Here is a 17171-nt window from a genome sequence, read left to right on the forward strand (position 1 = left end):
AACCCAATGGGTCCGACAACCTCGCTGTTTGGTCCCCTCCCTCAAATCAATCAACCAACCAACCAACCCATTCCTGCTCTGGAGGGCAGCAGAGTGAGTCTTTGGCAGTACAGCTACCTACCGCTCCATACTGATGCAGGCGCCTGGGCACCACGTGTCATCACTCACAGGAGTGAGGTCTACCACCAGGCACTGGCATCTCCTGCATACTACCTGACAATCTTCAGGGCAGCTGTATACCACTAACTGGGCCACACTCCGCTGCATAAACTTCTGAAGTCAGCATTCATGGGCACCAATGTCATGACAAGACATTGATCAGCTCGCTGGTGCTATGCATCATTCTCGTCATGTGCTGTGAGGGGACATTGCTGCTGCCTCCACAAAGATGCTATGAGAGTAGTCACGTGAGAGGTGGTAAAACGTTTTGCCTTTTGATGTTGCTGCTCTAAGCTACCACCTGCCTGCCCCATCACATCCACACACCACCATGACCCAACCTTTCATAGAAGTGGCCCTGCACCCTTGGTCCACTGCAGTATATAGGATGTGAAATTTAGTAGACCTGCCATCTCTGGCAGCAACAACGGATCTAACTCTGTACTAGGGTCTGCTGCTGAATATATTGAGTAGGTGTCTCTGGACAGGATGACAGAACAGAGGTTATTCAGCTGGGAGCGTCGTATGAAGAGTCTGTCCACATTTTTTTAATGTGGGACTTTCTAGTGGTTGGTGTCACTGCCTATGTGGAATAAATCATGATGCAACACGGACGAACCCCATTAGGATACACATCAAGCTATGAGATGGGATTCCCTAGTATTTCAGGCCCTGTGTGACCATGATACAATCCCTTGGCAGACTGTATGATATTTACTCACAAAACTGGCAGGAACTGCACGATACCAGTGACTTAGGAAACGTGCGTTCTACAGTATGTAATTAGAGATGTTGTGGAGGAGGACAGTGACTCTTAAACCGTGGTGAGGTGAGTCTGCTGACATGAGTACCTTCCTTCTTGGTAGGGAAACATGGGGCAACAGCTGGGGAAATCGTCCGAGATGTCAGCTACACATGGAATACACCAGTATCCGAGTTGTTTTGGGGGATATGATGGAGCCCCTTGGCAGACCACACTGTGGTTACCCCTAAAATTGTCAGGTCTACCCTATCCTTGATGTTCAAGATAAATGGCGTTCTCAGACAGTATGAGACTTGCAATAGAGGACGCACGTTAGCGTCATTATGGTTACTTGTGCTGTGACGAGTAGTAATCAAGTTCGGACTACGTGTAACTCGGCATATGGCTAAGAACCAAATGGGAACTTGGGTGTAGCCAGGCGAAACCTGGTGAGGTTAGAAGTACTTGGGTCCTACAGTGGTTAGGTCTGCCAACTGCGACCTGCAGCCTTCTATGTTTTACAGCTTCGACGTGTTACTCGCTGTACAGCTAGCAAAGTTGAGTGATTCAAGCAAGATGGCACCTTCACCACTATGGTCCCAGTGGGTACTGGCCGCAAGAATTGAATGTGGCCCTGTGAGAGAGCGTGATCCTCTTTTGAGTATAGGTACCGTAGGAAGGGGTAGTTTTTCTAGGCCCTGACGTTTAGATGTTGGTGGCACTAGGTAACTGAAGCTTATGCTTCTGGGCAATCACATTTTTTATCCTTTTGGGTTCTTATCTCATTGCAAAAAGCCCATTTCTTCGATGAAGGAACGTGATGTTATTGTATACGAGCGTGCAAGGCTGAACAATAAGTTTGTCATCCTGGGTGTTATAATGTACACGCTGAAGCATGACCCTACTGAACCCACCGATTCAATATTCATATGACAGTCGTAGAATCGTGACCAATGCGAACAGCAGTATCATGGATAGATAAACCGCAGTTGCAATAACTGAAGATATTTCCGCTGTCGTATGCTGATATGGGCTGGCAAACGTATCTACTTCTAAGATGAGACATAATACGATCTTCTCACAAAAAACCAACGTGAGATTCTATTTCTGATTGAGAAATCTACTGCGTTATCTTTCCTTAGATACAGAGTGAAGATAGCCTTACTCCTACCGTCTTTGAGAGGTCACGCTAAAATTTCAATAGCTTTCATGTCAGAGCGTTTGGTACACTTCATGCCAATTTGACATTTGTTGCATGTAGCCTTCATGGTCATACAATTTTAATACCCAGTTGTGTATTTTATATTAGTACAAATGTACAGTTTCCCTTTAGCTTGTTTGTGTGTGTGTGTGTGTAGTACAAGCCACTTTAATTGCGTATTTTATTTTATATTTAATATGTAAATGTATTTCACAAATCTCAGAAAGATGATTGACACTTACGGTATTAACTATATGTTTCTAGACGATATTTTAAGGGGGGCATGTTGTTATAGTATTCACCTTGTTTTCATGATGCGTAGGACATGCATAGATATTCAGTGTGGACGAGGAGGAAGCAGAATTTGATGAACTGATAAATAATTCATATATGGAACGGTAAAGAGCAAAGGAAAGCGAGGCGAGTCAGTGACTGAATTAAAATCATCTGACACGATGATATACTGTAGAGTAAATACGCGAGCGTCAGAGATAAGAGAGACGGTGCAAGAGCGTTAGGTCATAGATAAAGACTTTATGGGTCTAAGAATGAAACATGGCAAACTCCGAGGTAGCAAATCCACAGTGCTTATGATTTATGTGGTTAATTAATAAAATGGATGGCACTTGTTGGAATACCAGGCAGCGAAAACTCAGAAAAATAAAATCTCTCAGAGTGTAGACGTGAAATGAGTGATTTACACGATTTGTGGAAACGTCTTGGTTCAGCAGGGTGTCTGCTAATTGTATTCCCACAGCTTTCATGACAACTGAATCGTAGCAGGATGAGACGGTGACCAGGATTTTGGCTTTACCGTAATCCATGGAATACGGCCTTGCCGCAGTGGCAATACCGGTTCCCGTCAGATCACCGAAGTTAAGCACTGTCGGGCTGGGCTAGCACGTGGATGGGCGACCATCCGGTCTGCCGAGCGCTGTTGGCAAGCGGGGTGCACTCAGCCCCTTGTGAGGCAAACTGAGGAGCTGCTTGATTGAGAAGTAGCGGCTCCGGTCTCGGAAACTGACATACGGCCGGGAGAGCGGTGTGCTGACCACATGCCCCTCCACATCCGCATCCAGTGACGCCTATAGGCTGTGGATGACACGGCGGCCGGTCGGTACCGTTGGGCCTTCAGGAATTAAATCCATGGAATGACCAGTGGAAATACACGAGGTGACAGAAGTCACGGGATAGCGATATGCACATATACAGATGGCGGTAATACACTTATCGCGCACCCAAGGCATAGAAGAGCAGTTTAGTGGCGAAGCTGTCATTTGGGTGATTCGCTTGGAAAGATTTTCGACTTGATTATGGCCGCACGTCAGGAGGTTACTTTTAGTGCGGAACGGTTGTTGGAGCTGGACGCATGGAACATTCCATTTCCGAAATCTTTAAGGAATTCAGTATTCGAGATCCACAGTGACAAGAGTGAGCCCAGATACTAAATTTCAGGCTTTACCTCACACCTTCGCTTAACGACCGATTGCAGGGGCGTTTGTATAAAGTTGTCAGTGTTAACAGACAAGCAATACTGCGTGAAACAGCCGCAGAAATCTGTGTGGGTCGTACGACGAACTTATTCGTTAGGACAGTGCGGCGAAATTTGGCGTTAATGAGCTATGGCAGCAGAAGACCGACGCGAGCACACTTGCTAACAGCAACCATATCGCCGGCAGCGCCTCTCCTGCGCTCGTGAGGATTTCGGTTGGACCCTGGACGACTGAAAAATGATGGCCTGGTCGGATGAGTCCCATTTCTGTTGCTAAGAGCTGGTCGTATGGTTAAAAGTGTGGTGCAGACCTCACGAAGCTATGAACCCAAGTAGTCATCAAGGCACTGTGTAAGCTGGTGGTGGCTGTATAATGGTGAGGGTCGTGTTTATTCGGAATGACTGGATCCTCTGGTCCAGCTGAACTGATTATTTACCGGAAATGGCTATGTTTAGCTACCTGGAGACTATCTGCAGCCATTCATGGACTTCACGTTTACAAATATCGATGCAGTTTTTATGAATGTCAGTGCGCCATGTAACCGACCAAAACTGTTCGCGATTGGTTTGATGAACATTCGGCACTGCTTGAGCGTCTGATTTGGCCGTCAAGATCGCCCAATATAAATCCCATCGAACATTTATCTACATCTACATCTACATCTATACTCCGCGAGCCACCTTACGGTGTGTGGCGGAGGGTACTTATTGTACCACTATCTGATCCCCCCTTCCCTGTTCCATTCACGAATTGTGCGTGGGAAGAACGACTGCTTGTAAGTCTCCGTATTTGCTCTAATTTCTCGGATCTTTTCGTTGTGATCATTACGCGAGATATATGTGGGCGGTAGTAATATGTTGCCCATCTCTTCCCGGAATGTGCTCTCTCGTAATTTCGATAATAAACCTCTCCGTATTGCGTAACGCCTTTCTTGAAGTGTCCGCCACTGGAGCTTGTTCAGCATCTCCGTAACGCTCTCGCGCTGACTAAATGTCCCCATGACGAATCGCGCTGCTTTTCGCTGGATCATGTCTATCTCTTCTATTAATCCAACCTGGTAAGGGTCCCATACTGATGAGCAATACTCAAGAATCGGACGAACAAGCGTTTTGTAAGCTACTTCTTTCGTCGATGAGTCACATTTTCTTAGAATTCTTCCTATGAATCTCAACCTGGCGCCTGCTTTTCCCACTATTTGTTTTATGTGATCATTCCACTTCAGATCGCTCCGGATAGTAACTCCTAAGTATTTTACGGTCGTTACCGCTTCCAATGATTTACCACCTATGGCATAATCGTACTGGAATGGATTTCTGCCCCTATGTATGCGCATTATGTTACATTTATCTACGTTTAGGGAAAGCTGCCAGCTGTCGCACCATGCATTAATCCTCTGCAGGTCTTCCTGGAGTACGTACGAGTCTTCTGATGTTGCTACTTTCTTGTAGACAACCGTGTCATCTGCAAATAGCGTCACGGAGCTACCGATGTTGTCAACTAAGTCATTTATGTATATTGTAAACAATAAAGGTCCTATCACGCTTCCTTGCGGTACTCCCGAAATTACCTCTACATCTGCAGATTTTGAACCGTTAAGAATGACATGTTGTGTTCTTTCTTCTAGGAAATCCTGAATCCAATCACAAACCTGGTCCGATATTCCGTAAGCTCGTATTTTTTTCACTAAACGTAAGTGCGGAACCGTATCAAATGCCTTCCTGCAGTCCAGGAATACGGCATCAATCTGCTCGCCAGTGTCTACGGCACTGTGAATTTCTTGGGCAAATAGGGCGAGCTGAGTTTCACATGATCTCTGTTTGCGGAATCCATGTTGGTTATGATGAAGGAGATTTGTATTATCTAAGAACGTCATAATACGAGAACACAAAACATGTTCCATTATTCTACAACAGATTGACGTAAGCGAAATAGGCCTATAATTATTCGCATCTGATTTATGACCCTTCTTGAAAATGGGAACGACCTGCGCTTTCTTCCAGTCGCTAGGTACTTTACGTTCTTCCAGCGATCTACGATAAATTGCTGATAGAAAGGGGGCAAGTTCTTTAGCATAATCACTGTAGAATCTTAAGGGTATCTCGTCTGGTCCGGATGCTTTTCCGCTACTAAGTGATAGCAGTTGTTTTTCAATTCCGATATCGTTTATTTCAATATTTTCCATTTTGGCGTCCGTGCGACGGCTGAAGTCAGGGACCGTGTTACGATTTTCCGCAGTGAAACAGTTTCGGAACACTGAATTCAGTATTTCTGCCTTTCTTCGGTCGTCCTCTGTTTCGGTGCCATCGTGGTCAACGAGTGACTGAATAGGGGATTTAGATCCGCTTACCGATTTTACATATGACCAAAACTTTTTAGGGTTTGTGAGACAATCTCGAGGTCAGTTCATGCACAAAATATTGCGCCGGCATCACTTTCGCAGTTATGGACGGGTATAGAGGCAGCATATCTCAGTACTTCTACAGGGGACTTCCAACGACTTATTGAGTCCATGCCACGTCGAGTTGCTGTACTACGTCGGGTAAAAGGGGATCCGGCACATGATTAGAAGGTATGGTTCAAATGGCTCTGAGCACTATGGGACTTAACTGCTGAGGTCATCGGTCCCCTAGAACTTAGAACTACTTAAACTTAGCGAACCTAAGGAGATCACACACATCCATGCCCTAGGCAGGATCGAATCTGCGACCGTAGCAGCCGCGAGGGTCCAGACTGTAGCGCCTAGAACCGCTCGGCGACTCCGGCCGGCGATTAGAAGGTATCCCATGACTTTTGTGGCCTCATGTATTGCACCTCTTTCGTCTGTATTTGTGAACAGCGTGAGCTGGCGACTTACTACTTGGAGTAGGCGGACACTGGGCAGTAGAAGCTGGCGATGAGGAGGCCGACGCGGCGCGCCTTGCGGCAGGACTGCTGGAAGGCCGGCCAGGGCAGCACGCGGTCCACGTCGAGGCCGTGGCGGCGCAGCAGCGCGGCCAGCGTCTCGTGGTAGGCGGCCAGCAGCGGCGCCTCGAACTGCCGCCGGAAGGCGCGCGTCGTCGTCAGGTACAGCAGCATCATCAGGTCGGTGGTCGGCGGGCAGTACGTTATCAGCTGCATGTCCACCAGCCGGCACGACAGCCTGCCCTGCTCACACCTGCCGACCGAGCACATGGTCATGAATGTGCGCAGGTGTAGTGGGACGCGAAATTGAAGCGTCACCCATCCACCCGTGTCAGCCCAGTTTGCAGGTGACTATAAGTTTAATTTAGTTTGTTTATATATTTTTCTTATTATTGGTAATAGATGTGAATTATCTAAAAGTTTTGTATTTTTTTTATGTGTTTCATGTACGGAGAGGGCGGCGCAACGAACGGAGACAGCATCTTCGTTGCCGCGACCAGAGAGGAAATTGCTGGCCGCTATACGTCGCGGGTCGACAGCCGAGGAGCAACAGAAGATCCTGGAACCGAGTTGTTGCGTCGTGCTTCTAAAAATTAAAAATGAATTTGTATACTCTTTTTGTACAACAATGACGTCATATAGAGTTTAATCTTGTTGAAAAGTCAGTCCTATTCTGTTAAGCCTCAGGTTCAGAACGTCTGTATGTAGGAAGTTAATAAAATAGTGGATACTACTAAAGTTGAAACACGTGTTCTGAGGATTTATTTATGGAGAATTATGTGAACTGATTAATAGTATATTTGACAAGATTATTGAATTTTGACAGTGGTCATCGCAACTTTGAATCTAAAAGGTTTAGTCAATGTGTGATTCTGATATCGATTAAGTCAAGATAAAGTGTGTCAATGTAAGTTCTGAGGAGAAACAAACGAAATTTAAATTGAAAAAGTTTACGCAAACCAATTGGCCCGAGTGATGTAATTCTTTGCATACGACTCGACTGATGTGTTACAGTTTCGTTCAAGAACCATTCTGTGACAATTTAAAAAGAATATAAATCATTTTGTAGTGGGTTGTAACTGACGTAGGTGACGAAGTCTGCACATGGTCATATGTCGAAAGAAAATCATTTATAAACAAACCTATACGTCGTTACACTACACCGTGGCGACTTTATAAACAGGACTTGTGTTCAACTAAGACGCACAGGTACGAAACAAAACATCAAGAGTCCTTCGGAAGTCAACTCGAGTTCTCGTGGAGCCTTCACCAACCAGCGGCGACTTCGCGGGTGTGGGCATCTGACGGAGCACAGCCAAGCAGTACGGTCACGCAGTTATTCCACGAGAAGGCGCATCTGTTGGGCAGCAGCTGAACGCTGCAAACCCCGACAACCCTTTTTCTCCCTAAACTAACAGGCCCAGTACGTCAGCTGCGGGGCGTTCCTCCGGCTGGTATTAAAGGTGTTTCTGAGGGCTTCGCCTGTCTACGGCGGTGACGGGCTGGTTGCAGCCAGTGACGTCTCCGGTGTTCGACTCAGCGTCCTGCCGGTTGCGGAAGCGGGGTCGCAGCATCTCAGCGGCTGCATCGACGGCTGTTACATCTGCAGCCCATAGCAGCCCACTGATCACCGAGAAATACAAACTACAATATTAGTGTCCGGTGAGTTTGTTTCAAGGTGGAAGTGCAGTCTTGTACATAGGGAGTGTGCTTTTACGGGATTGTTGATTACAAGTCTGCGTGTTTAACTAGTTAATATCTTACAATAATGTCGGGAAGTGAAATGTCAGACGAAGAGCAGTCTATGTCCGATAGGAGCATGAGATCCCTTTTTAGGGCGATCGCTAAATTAAAACAGTCTAACGAAGAATCTACTGCTAGATTAAAAGAGGAACTAAAACAGGAATTAAAACAGTCTAACGAAGAATCTATGGCTAGATTAAAACAGTCTAACGAAGAATCTACTGCTAGATTAAAAGAGGAACTAAAACAGGAATTAAAACAGTCTAACGAAGAATCTATGGCTAGATTAAAACATTCTAACGAAGAATCTATGGCTAGATTAAAACAGTCTAACGAGGAATCTACTGCTAGATTGAAAGAGGAACTAAAACAGGAGTTAAAACAGTCTAACGAGGAATCTACTGCTAGACTTAAAGGGGAGCTAACAAAATCTACGGACAGGTTACAGGAATATCTTAATGAAACCAGCCGAGAATTAAGTGATAAAATAGAATCTTCTAAAGTTGAAATGCAGGAAAAACTAGTAGGACTTAGTAATGAGATTGCTGATAATTGTATAAGGTTAGAAGAACATATCCAGGAATCACGAGAGGAAAAAGCTCGTATGCGAAACGATATTACTGACTTAACCGAGAGACTAGATAGTGTCAATATCTTAGCTGTAAATGAAATACAGAAAAATAACGATATGTTACGAGATGAATTTTCTATGCAAACGGAAACTGTTCGTAGAGAATTATTGGGATCTATTAAAGAGGTCTCTACCAAACCTGTAGAGATTTCTTCAATAGATAATGTAGAATTAGAGACATTAACGCATCAAGTAGAAAAAGATCATACTGAAATAGAAAACATGAAATTTTTAATTACGGAAATATGCAGTAACCTTGAGACTGCCAAAGGTAATAACATTGACGAAGGTACAGAGCGTTCACATCGTGAACACAGTGAAGAATCGATATTAGCTAATCGCGTTTCCAATACAGAAATGCGAATACAGGAAATTACTAAACGGTTATCGGAATTAGATAATAACGAAAACCTTTCAGATAGCAGAGGTAATAACATAATCAGAGACAACAGTCGCATCGAATTTGCTAGCTCGGACGACAACAATATGAATAAAGAAATCACGGCAAGCCGATCCGATGCAACTCCGTCTCCGCAATCTAAACAAAATCCGACTATTTCTCTCGCAGAATGTCTGGATGATATAACGACAAATTCAAATGTAGCAAGTCGATTTCCTGTATTCAAACCAGGAGGCGAACTTCACCCTATAATCTTAATAAAAGCTTTTGAAACATCATTATCTCCCAAATGGAGTAATGAAAAACGCATTCAATTTGTAATAGGACATTTAGAAGCAGAAGCTGCGGAATGGGCAGTACTGCATAGAACTGAATTTAGGGACTGGAATGATTTTGTTAAGCAGTTTAAACAACATTATTGGTCAAGAGGAAAACAACAACACTTAACTTTAGAGTTGCTAGACCCTCCTCCATATTCTAAACGGTGGAGAGGTTATAGAATTATTTCGAATGGCATTTAAACCGTGCTAAATTAATGGGAGACCCAATGATTGAAAGTCATCTAATACGAGTCCTAATTAGTGGATTACCGTATTATGTAAAGGAAAGAAAAATGTTATTCTACGAATTATAGGTGAGCCTTTACTAGCTGCTCTACCTTGGCCACCAGCAAATGAGATCCAACAATGCATCCCAGACGAAAAAGTTTGCGAACAGATTATTAAAAATGCCGAACGGAGAATTAAAATTTATAATCAACATGCTATAGAACCCTCATTTCAGGTAGGAGATCTTGTGCTAGTACGATCTCATCCTAAAAGTTCGAAGATCAGTAAGGAATGTAGAAAATTCTTCTTTATCTTTGAAGGTCCATATGTTGTACATAAGATTGTACATCCCAAAGCGTTACTTCTTATGGAACCTTCATCAGGTGTAATTAAAGGATTATGTAGTGTTGATCAAATGAAATCCTTCATTCCTAAATAAGTTAATATTTAGTATATGTTACATACGGAAGAGCGTTCATAGTTTATTCATGTGAAGTTTTCGTGATAGTTACGTATTATTTTAAAGAATTAAACAGAAAGCTTAAACAAGTGACCTACAATAATCTACTGGTACTTCAAAAAGAGAAAGATAACAAAAAGGGGGATTTATATGAAAGAAATTTTGCTATTAGGTCAAAAGGAATTTTGTATATTTTCATGTTTACTCGGATAGTAGGAACCAAAGGGGATGGTCAATAATTTTAGGGACCATGGGCGTCCAGAGCTATATGGCTCACGAGAACATAGCAGAGTGCCTTTAATAGAGGTTTGTAATAGTGTTAATATAGAACACACCAAACGGGGCTCTCTCGCATGTTTCTCCTAAATAAATTGCCATTACCCAACAAGGTGTCCGAAGGCAAAGAAAGCCGTGCCGAGATTCTAAAGAAAGTTTTGCTTGATTTCTTCTTGACCTCAGGCATAAATAAGGTATTAGGGAAAGAATGAAGTAAAGTAAGTAGTACTATTAGTTATTGTGAGAAACTAATTAGTAATGTACAGTTTAGGAAAGAGTAACTCTAGTAAATGAATAAAACTGAGACTAATTTACCACAATTTGAACGCTCTGTCCTAATGTAACAACGTTAAAGAACGTACCAAATTAGTATTTACTAGCAACTATTAAATGAAGAGGAGTAATCTCCATATATTCGGTTATGAATTACCACAATGGCACAATTAAGAGTAAATGACAAATAGTCACAACAATATCGTATTAAAAGAATTAAATCTATCTGAGAACAAGGACTCTAGATTACGTAAAATGTAAGGAAAATGTATTAACAGTTAAATATGGTATATAGAAAAGGTCTTATTTTCGGTTAAAAACCTGACAAACTGAGCTTGTGGGTGGGGTATGTAGTGGGACGCGAAATTGAAGCGTCACCCATCCACCCGTGTCAGCCCAGTTTGCAGGTGACTATAAGTTTAATTTAGTTTGTTTATATATTTTTCTTATTATTGGTAATAGATGTGAATTATCTAAAAGTTTTGTATTTTTTTATGTGTTTCATGTACGGAGAGGGCGGCGCAACGAACGGAGACAGCATCTTCGTTGCCGCGACCAGAGAGGAAATTGCTGGCCGCTATACGTCGCGGGTCGACAGCCGAGGAGCAACAGAAGATCCTGGAACCGAGTTGTTGCGTCGTGCTTCTAAAAATTAAAAATGAATTTGTATACTCTTTTTGTACAACAATGACGTCATATAGAGTTTAATCTTGTTGAAAAGTCAGTCCTATTCTGTTAAGCCTCAGGTTCAGAACGTCTGTATGTAGGAAGTTAATAAAATAGTGGATACTACTAAAGTTGAAAATGTGTGATTCTGATATCGATTAAGTCAAGATAAAGTGTGTCAATGTAAGTTCTGAGGAGAAACAAACGAAATTTAAATTGAAAAAGTTTACGCAAACCAATTGGCCCGAGTGATGTAATTCTTTGCATACGACTCGACTGATGTGTTACAGTTTCGTTCAAGAACCATTCTGTGACAATTTAAAAAGAATATAAATCATTTTGTAGTGGGTTGTAACTGACGTAGGTGACGAAGTCTGCACATGGTCATATGTCGAAAGAAAATCATTTATAAACAAACCTATACGTCGTTACACTACACAGGGACGGTCGTATAGACTAATAAGCCAAAAGATTACGACCGCTTCCTACCGCCTATTGGCGTTGCGGGCACGTCACGCAATAACAAAAGTACAGGGTGCGTAAAAAAAAATGTATACACACTTTGAACTGTCATAGACAATTTATTTCCCGTTCTACAAACTTAAATATCTGTGAGAAAGTAATGTTATGTTTCTGCAACAGGTGGCAGCAGTGGCAAGGAAGTAACTGCAACATGGCGGACGTGCGTATGAGCTTTGAAGCGCGGAAGCAGATAATTAAGTGGTGCTGGAAGTTTGAGAATGTAGCTGCGGCTCGAAGACAGTGGAGAAGTGAGTATGGTACAGAACCACCTTCAAGGTTAACAATTACACGTCTACGAGACAAATTCGAAATTCATGGAACAGTGTGTGATGTGCATAAAGGTCGATCAGGGCGACCTCGTACAGCTACAAGTGATGATTCCACAACTGCGGTCTTGGAACTGTTTCAGCGTTCGCCTCAAAAATCTTCTAAGCAAGCGGCACGTGAGAGTAATGTAAGTGATAGTAGTGTGCTACGCATTCTGAAGAAAGGCGACTTTCGTGTGTACATTCCAAGGCTAGTGCAACAGCGAAGTGTCGACGATCCAGATCGAAGGTTAGAATTTTGTCAGTGGGTTCAGGAGATGGTGAGACGTGAACCGGGATTTATGGGTAGCATAATTTGGTCGAATGAAGCCCAATTCAAACTCAATGGAACTGTCAATATGCACAATTGTGTGTACTGGGCTAAAGATAATCCTCACATTACAGTTGAAAACGCTGTGAATTTGCCTGGTGTAAATGTGTGGTGTGGTTTGTCTGCAAGGGGACTCATTGGGCCTTTCCGCTTTGAAGGTACTGTTACTGGGGAAATTTACCTAACAACGCTTGCTGATTCCATATTCCCTGCCATTCGTGCATTATACGGTAATGATGAGTTTTATTTCCAACAACATGGCGCCCCGCCGCACTATCATAGGGACGTACGAGCATACCTGGATCACAAGGTGCCAGGCCAGTGGATAGGACGCAGGGGACCAATCGAGTTTCGTGCACGCTCTCCAGACCTCACGCCGCTGGATTTCTTCTTATGGGGCACAGTAAAAGATGAGGTGTACAAACGTAAACGACGTAACCTGGACACACTTTGGAATGAGATTCAGGCGGTGTGCGCAGAAATCGCATTGGACACTTTGGTACGATGTACAGAATCAGTGGTGACTCGTACTCAGAAATGTATTGATGCTGAAGGGCACCAGTTTGAACATTAATCACATTTGCAGAGTACATTTATTTTTCAAATTCGACTTTAAGCTTTCAACTTCCAGAAATTTAACATTTTAGAACGGGAATAAATTTTTTTATGACGCTTCAAAGTGTGTATACATTTTTTTGACGCCCCTCTATGTAAGCAGAGCAGACACGGACAGGAAATTACCCCAGCGAAGATCTGGGCAGCAAATGGGGAAATCAGTTGAGATAAGGGACTTTGACAAAGGGCAGAGCCTGTGAGGCAGTATCTCTGAAACGGCGGATCTGGTCGAATGTTCACGTGCTACAGTCGTGAGCCTCTCCGGAAAGAGGCAGAAGGACAGTAAAACTACCACTAGGCGCTAAATGGTTAGACGTCCACGACTCTACGCCGAACATGGGGATCGGAAGGATGTCTGCTCTGTAAAGTAGGCCAGATGGTGATCTGTGGCATCAATGGAGAAAGAGCACGATGCTAGTGCAGGCACAATGTTTCGAAGTACGTTGTTCATCGTATATTGTTGGACATGGACCTCCGCAGCAGACTAACCCTACCTGTTCACAAGTTCACCCAACGACATCGACAATTACGATTGCAGTGGGCACGGGACTGTCGGAATTCGACCGTCGATCAATAGAAACGTGTCGGCTCTTTGGATGAATCACATTTTTGCTGCACTAGGTCGTTGGTCGTATCGACAAACGTCGTCAAAGAGGTGAACGGCTGCTCGAAAGATGCAGCGCGCCACGGCCACAAACTAGTGGGAGCATATAATGCTATGGGAAACATTCTTCTGCGCTTGGTGGGACCTGTTGTAGTAAACGAAGGAACGCTGACAGCTTGGAACCGCCTGCATCCCTTTGTGCTTGATGTCTTCCCCGACGGCGATGTCATCTTTCAGCGGTATAAATGTCCGTGTCTTGCAGCCAGAACCGTGCTACAGTGGTTTGAGGACCATTATAGTGAACTCACGTTAATGTCTCGACGACGAAATTCTCCTGACGTAAATCCTATGGAACCCATATGGGTCGCTGTCGGGCGCCATCACAGCGTACGTAAATCAGCGGCCCGTTGTTTATGCGAATTACATGACCCGTGCGTAGTCGTCTGATGCCACATACCTCAACAAACCTACCTATGAACTCCAGAATGAGATTTTCACTCTGCAGCGGAGTGTGCGCTGATATGAAACTTCCTGGCAGATTAAAACTGTGTGCCAGACCGAGACTCGAACTCGGGACCTTTGCCTTTCACGGGCAAGTGCTCTACCAATTGAGCTAACAAAGCACGACTCACGCCCCGTCCTCACAGCTTCACTTCCACCAGTACCTTGCCTCCTACCTTCCAAACTTTACAGAAGCTCTCCTGCGAACCTTGCAGAACTAGCACTCCTGAAAGAAAGGATATTGCGGAGACATGGCTTAGCCACAGCCTGGGGGATGTTTCCAGAATGAGATTTTCACTCTGCAGCGGAGTGTGCGCAGATATGAAACTTCCTGGCAGATTAAAACTGTGTGCCCGACCGAGGCTCGATCTCGGGACCTTTGCCTTTCGCGGGCAAGTGCTCTACCAACTGAGCTACCCAAGCACGACTCACGCCCCGTCCTCACAACTTCACTTTCGCCAGTACCTCGCCTCCTACCTTCCAAACTTTACAGAAGCTCTCCTGCGAACCTCGCAGAACTAGCACTCCTGAAAGAAAGGATCCTTGATACGCAGAATCAGTGATATATTTCGTTCCAAACACACACGGACAAAAAAGCTATTAAGCAGGTGGTCGTAACATTTTGGCTCATCAGTTTGCTTTCTGCAGGGAGAATTATTTACAGGAGTGAACGAAAGAAGAGAATGTTTTGCATTTGTTAATGTTATTGTAGTTCATAATCTTAAGAGTCTCTGTGTTGAAGTCTCTTGGTTGCAGGCAATGATTGTTTGTCTAGTATATTAAATCATGATATTTATCATTGGGGCCGTGGCTACAAGGAGCCTCCCTCCTTCAGACAAGTATACCAACGGAAATTACATCGACATAAAAGCATTTAAGGAGAACCTAATCAACATGGACATTGCGTAGCAGTGCATGCGGCTGTACCAGTGCTTGTAGCTATAATCGCTCTTCTTGACGTAATCAGTCGGGGCAGCAATTCGTCACCAGATGGTCGTAACATTTTGGCTCATCAGTGTGTCTCGATAGACTGGCATAACCGACTGATCGATGACCTATGGTATTACCACACCCGGGACACTTTGGCACCATTGCTACAAGTGGACTGAATGATATCTGGGGTGTCTCCTCATCAACAAGCCCGGCCTAGCTCGTTGAAATACTGGTCATCCACTCACGAAATGGTACTGAATTGGTGAGCGATACAGAGTGGACTACCATTGTGAGGTCGTCGTTACTCATCCACTAGCCGCTTGAGCAGTAAACAGAATTCACTGAATAACACTAACACACATGTGTGAGAGAGAAAGATAGATAGATAGATAGATAGATAGAGAGAGAGAGAGAGAGAGAGAGAGAGACAGAGAGAGAGGGAGGGAGAGGGAGGGAAGTAGAGAATCAATTTAACAAATGAAACAAATCTTGAAAACAAGTGGACATCCAGCACAGTGTATCGAATTGTGCCTATCACAATATGGTGGAGTATGCGTAAAGTTGTAATACAACAGTGAGTCGTGCTTACCTTTACACGAAGACGGAGCTGAGTTTGGTTGCCGCTCGGTCGACTAATTTGGACATAAAGGGTTCATGTCCGCTTGAAATCGTAATGCAAGGAGCACACATACAAGGTTCGCGAGCCACGTAATAGCGGCCGAAGCCAAATGGCTGACCGCATGGTATGACTAACAGGTCTGAATCAACCGCTCGTAGCCGGCTTAACAGTCTTGCTGCTCCAAATTTATCATTGAGTAACTTTCCACCATCCATCATAAACTACCATTACACGTGGACGTGTCGAGAAAAAAACGGCACTAGTTGATTCCTGGCATACACGAACGATGGGCTTCTCCCGAAGTGTGCAGGACACAGCAAAGTATTGCTCGAGAGTGCGGGATGCGACAAGATAACTGTGGCCCTGGCTTGTGTCTGTCGGGATATTTGGTGTTCTTCCACCTATGGGCTCTTTGTGGCACCCTTCGTTTCCTGTAGGAAGACCTGGAAGCTGGAAGTCCCTCAGTTCTTCTTTAAATGTTATTGAAGCAGCAATTGAGTTTGTAAGTCTTAAACTTTATGGGATGTCAGTCGAGGTACGTGGCAATCAAGGGACCTTACTAGTTGTTCTGAATACCCATCGAAAGCATGCATAATTAAAGTTGGGTACTTGATTACGAAGACCCATAGATAAATTCATTCACATTAAGAGATATGTCATTCAACGTTCATTCAAACATGTTTAACATACTGAGGTGTTGGAACATTAAAGGCAAAGGCCAGCTACGATGTATCAACACATTTCTTGGAAAATATGTGCTGCAAGCTAATGATGCTGAATGTGTGATCAGTTACGGTTTTGAGTATTGACGCAGAGCTTTTAACTTTTTTGTATTATTGTTTGCAACAAAATATTATATTTATTGTTAGTGTAGGCAGAGTCATTTGGTACGTGGTAAGTATTGCGTACTTCATAATTTTCATTCATACTGCTTGTTATAAATTTAAACAAGTAGCAATTCATTACGCGAGCACCGAGTCGACTTCTGTCGAAGCTCCACTTAGGAAACAGAAATCACAAGCAGTTGGGTCGAGGGTGTTGTGACACGAGTTTTACAGAGACCAGCACAGAAGCAGAGGGTAACAAAGCTTAAGTCTAGAATTTTTTTCAGAACTGATGAAGGCTTGCATAAAGATTGAAATGGCTCTGTGCACTATGGGACTTAACATCTGAGGTCGTCACTCCCCTAGAACTTAGAAATGATTAAACCTAACTAACCTAAGGACATAACACACCTCCCTGCCCGAG

General features: G+C 43.8%; 1 protein-coding gene across 1 annotated transcript in view; it reads right to left on the bottom strand.

The window, feature by feature from the left end:
• Nucleotides 1-17171, bottom strand: part of LOC126176574 (uncharacterized) — a 34417-nt gene that overhangs the window by 4312 nt on the left and 12934 nt on the right. The window contains exon 2 of the mRNA XM_049923735.1: nucleotides 6450-6749. Coding sequence (XP_049779692.1) covers nucleotides 6450-6749 — 300 coding nt within the window. The remainder of the gene's footprint in view (nucleotides 1-6449; nucleotides 6750-17171) is intronic.

The sequence above is a fragment of the Schistocerca cancellata genome, chromosome 3 (assembly GCF_023864275.1).
Source record: "Schistocerca cancellata isolate TAMUIC-IGC-003103 chromosome 3, iqSchCanc2.1, whole genome shotgun sequence".
In the NCBI taxonomy this organism is placed as follows: Eukaryota; Metazoa; Arthropoda; class Insecta; order Orthoptera; family Acrididae; genus Schistocerca; species Schistocerca cancellata.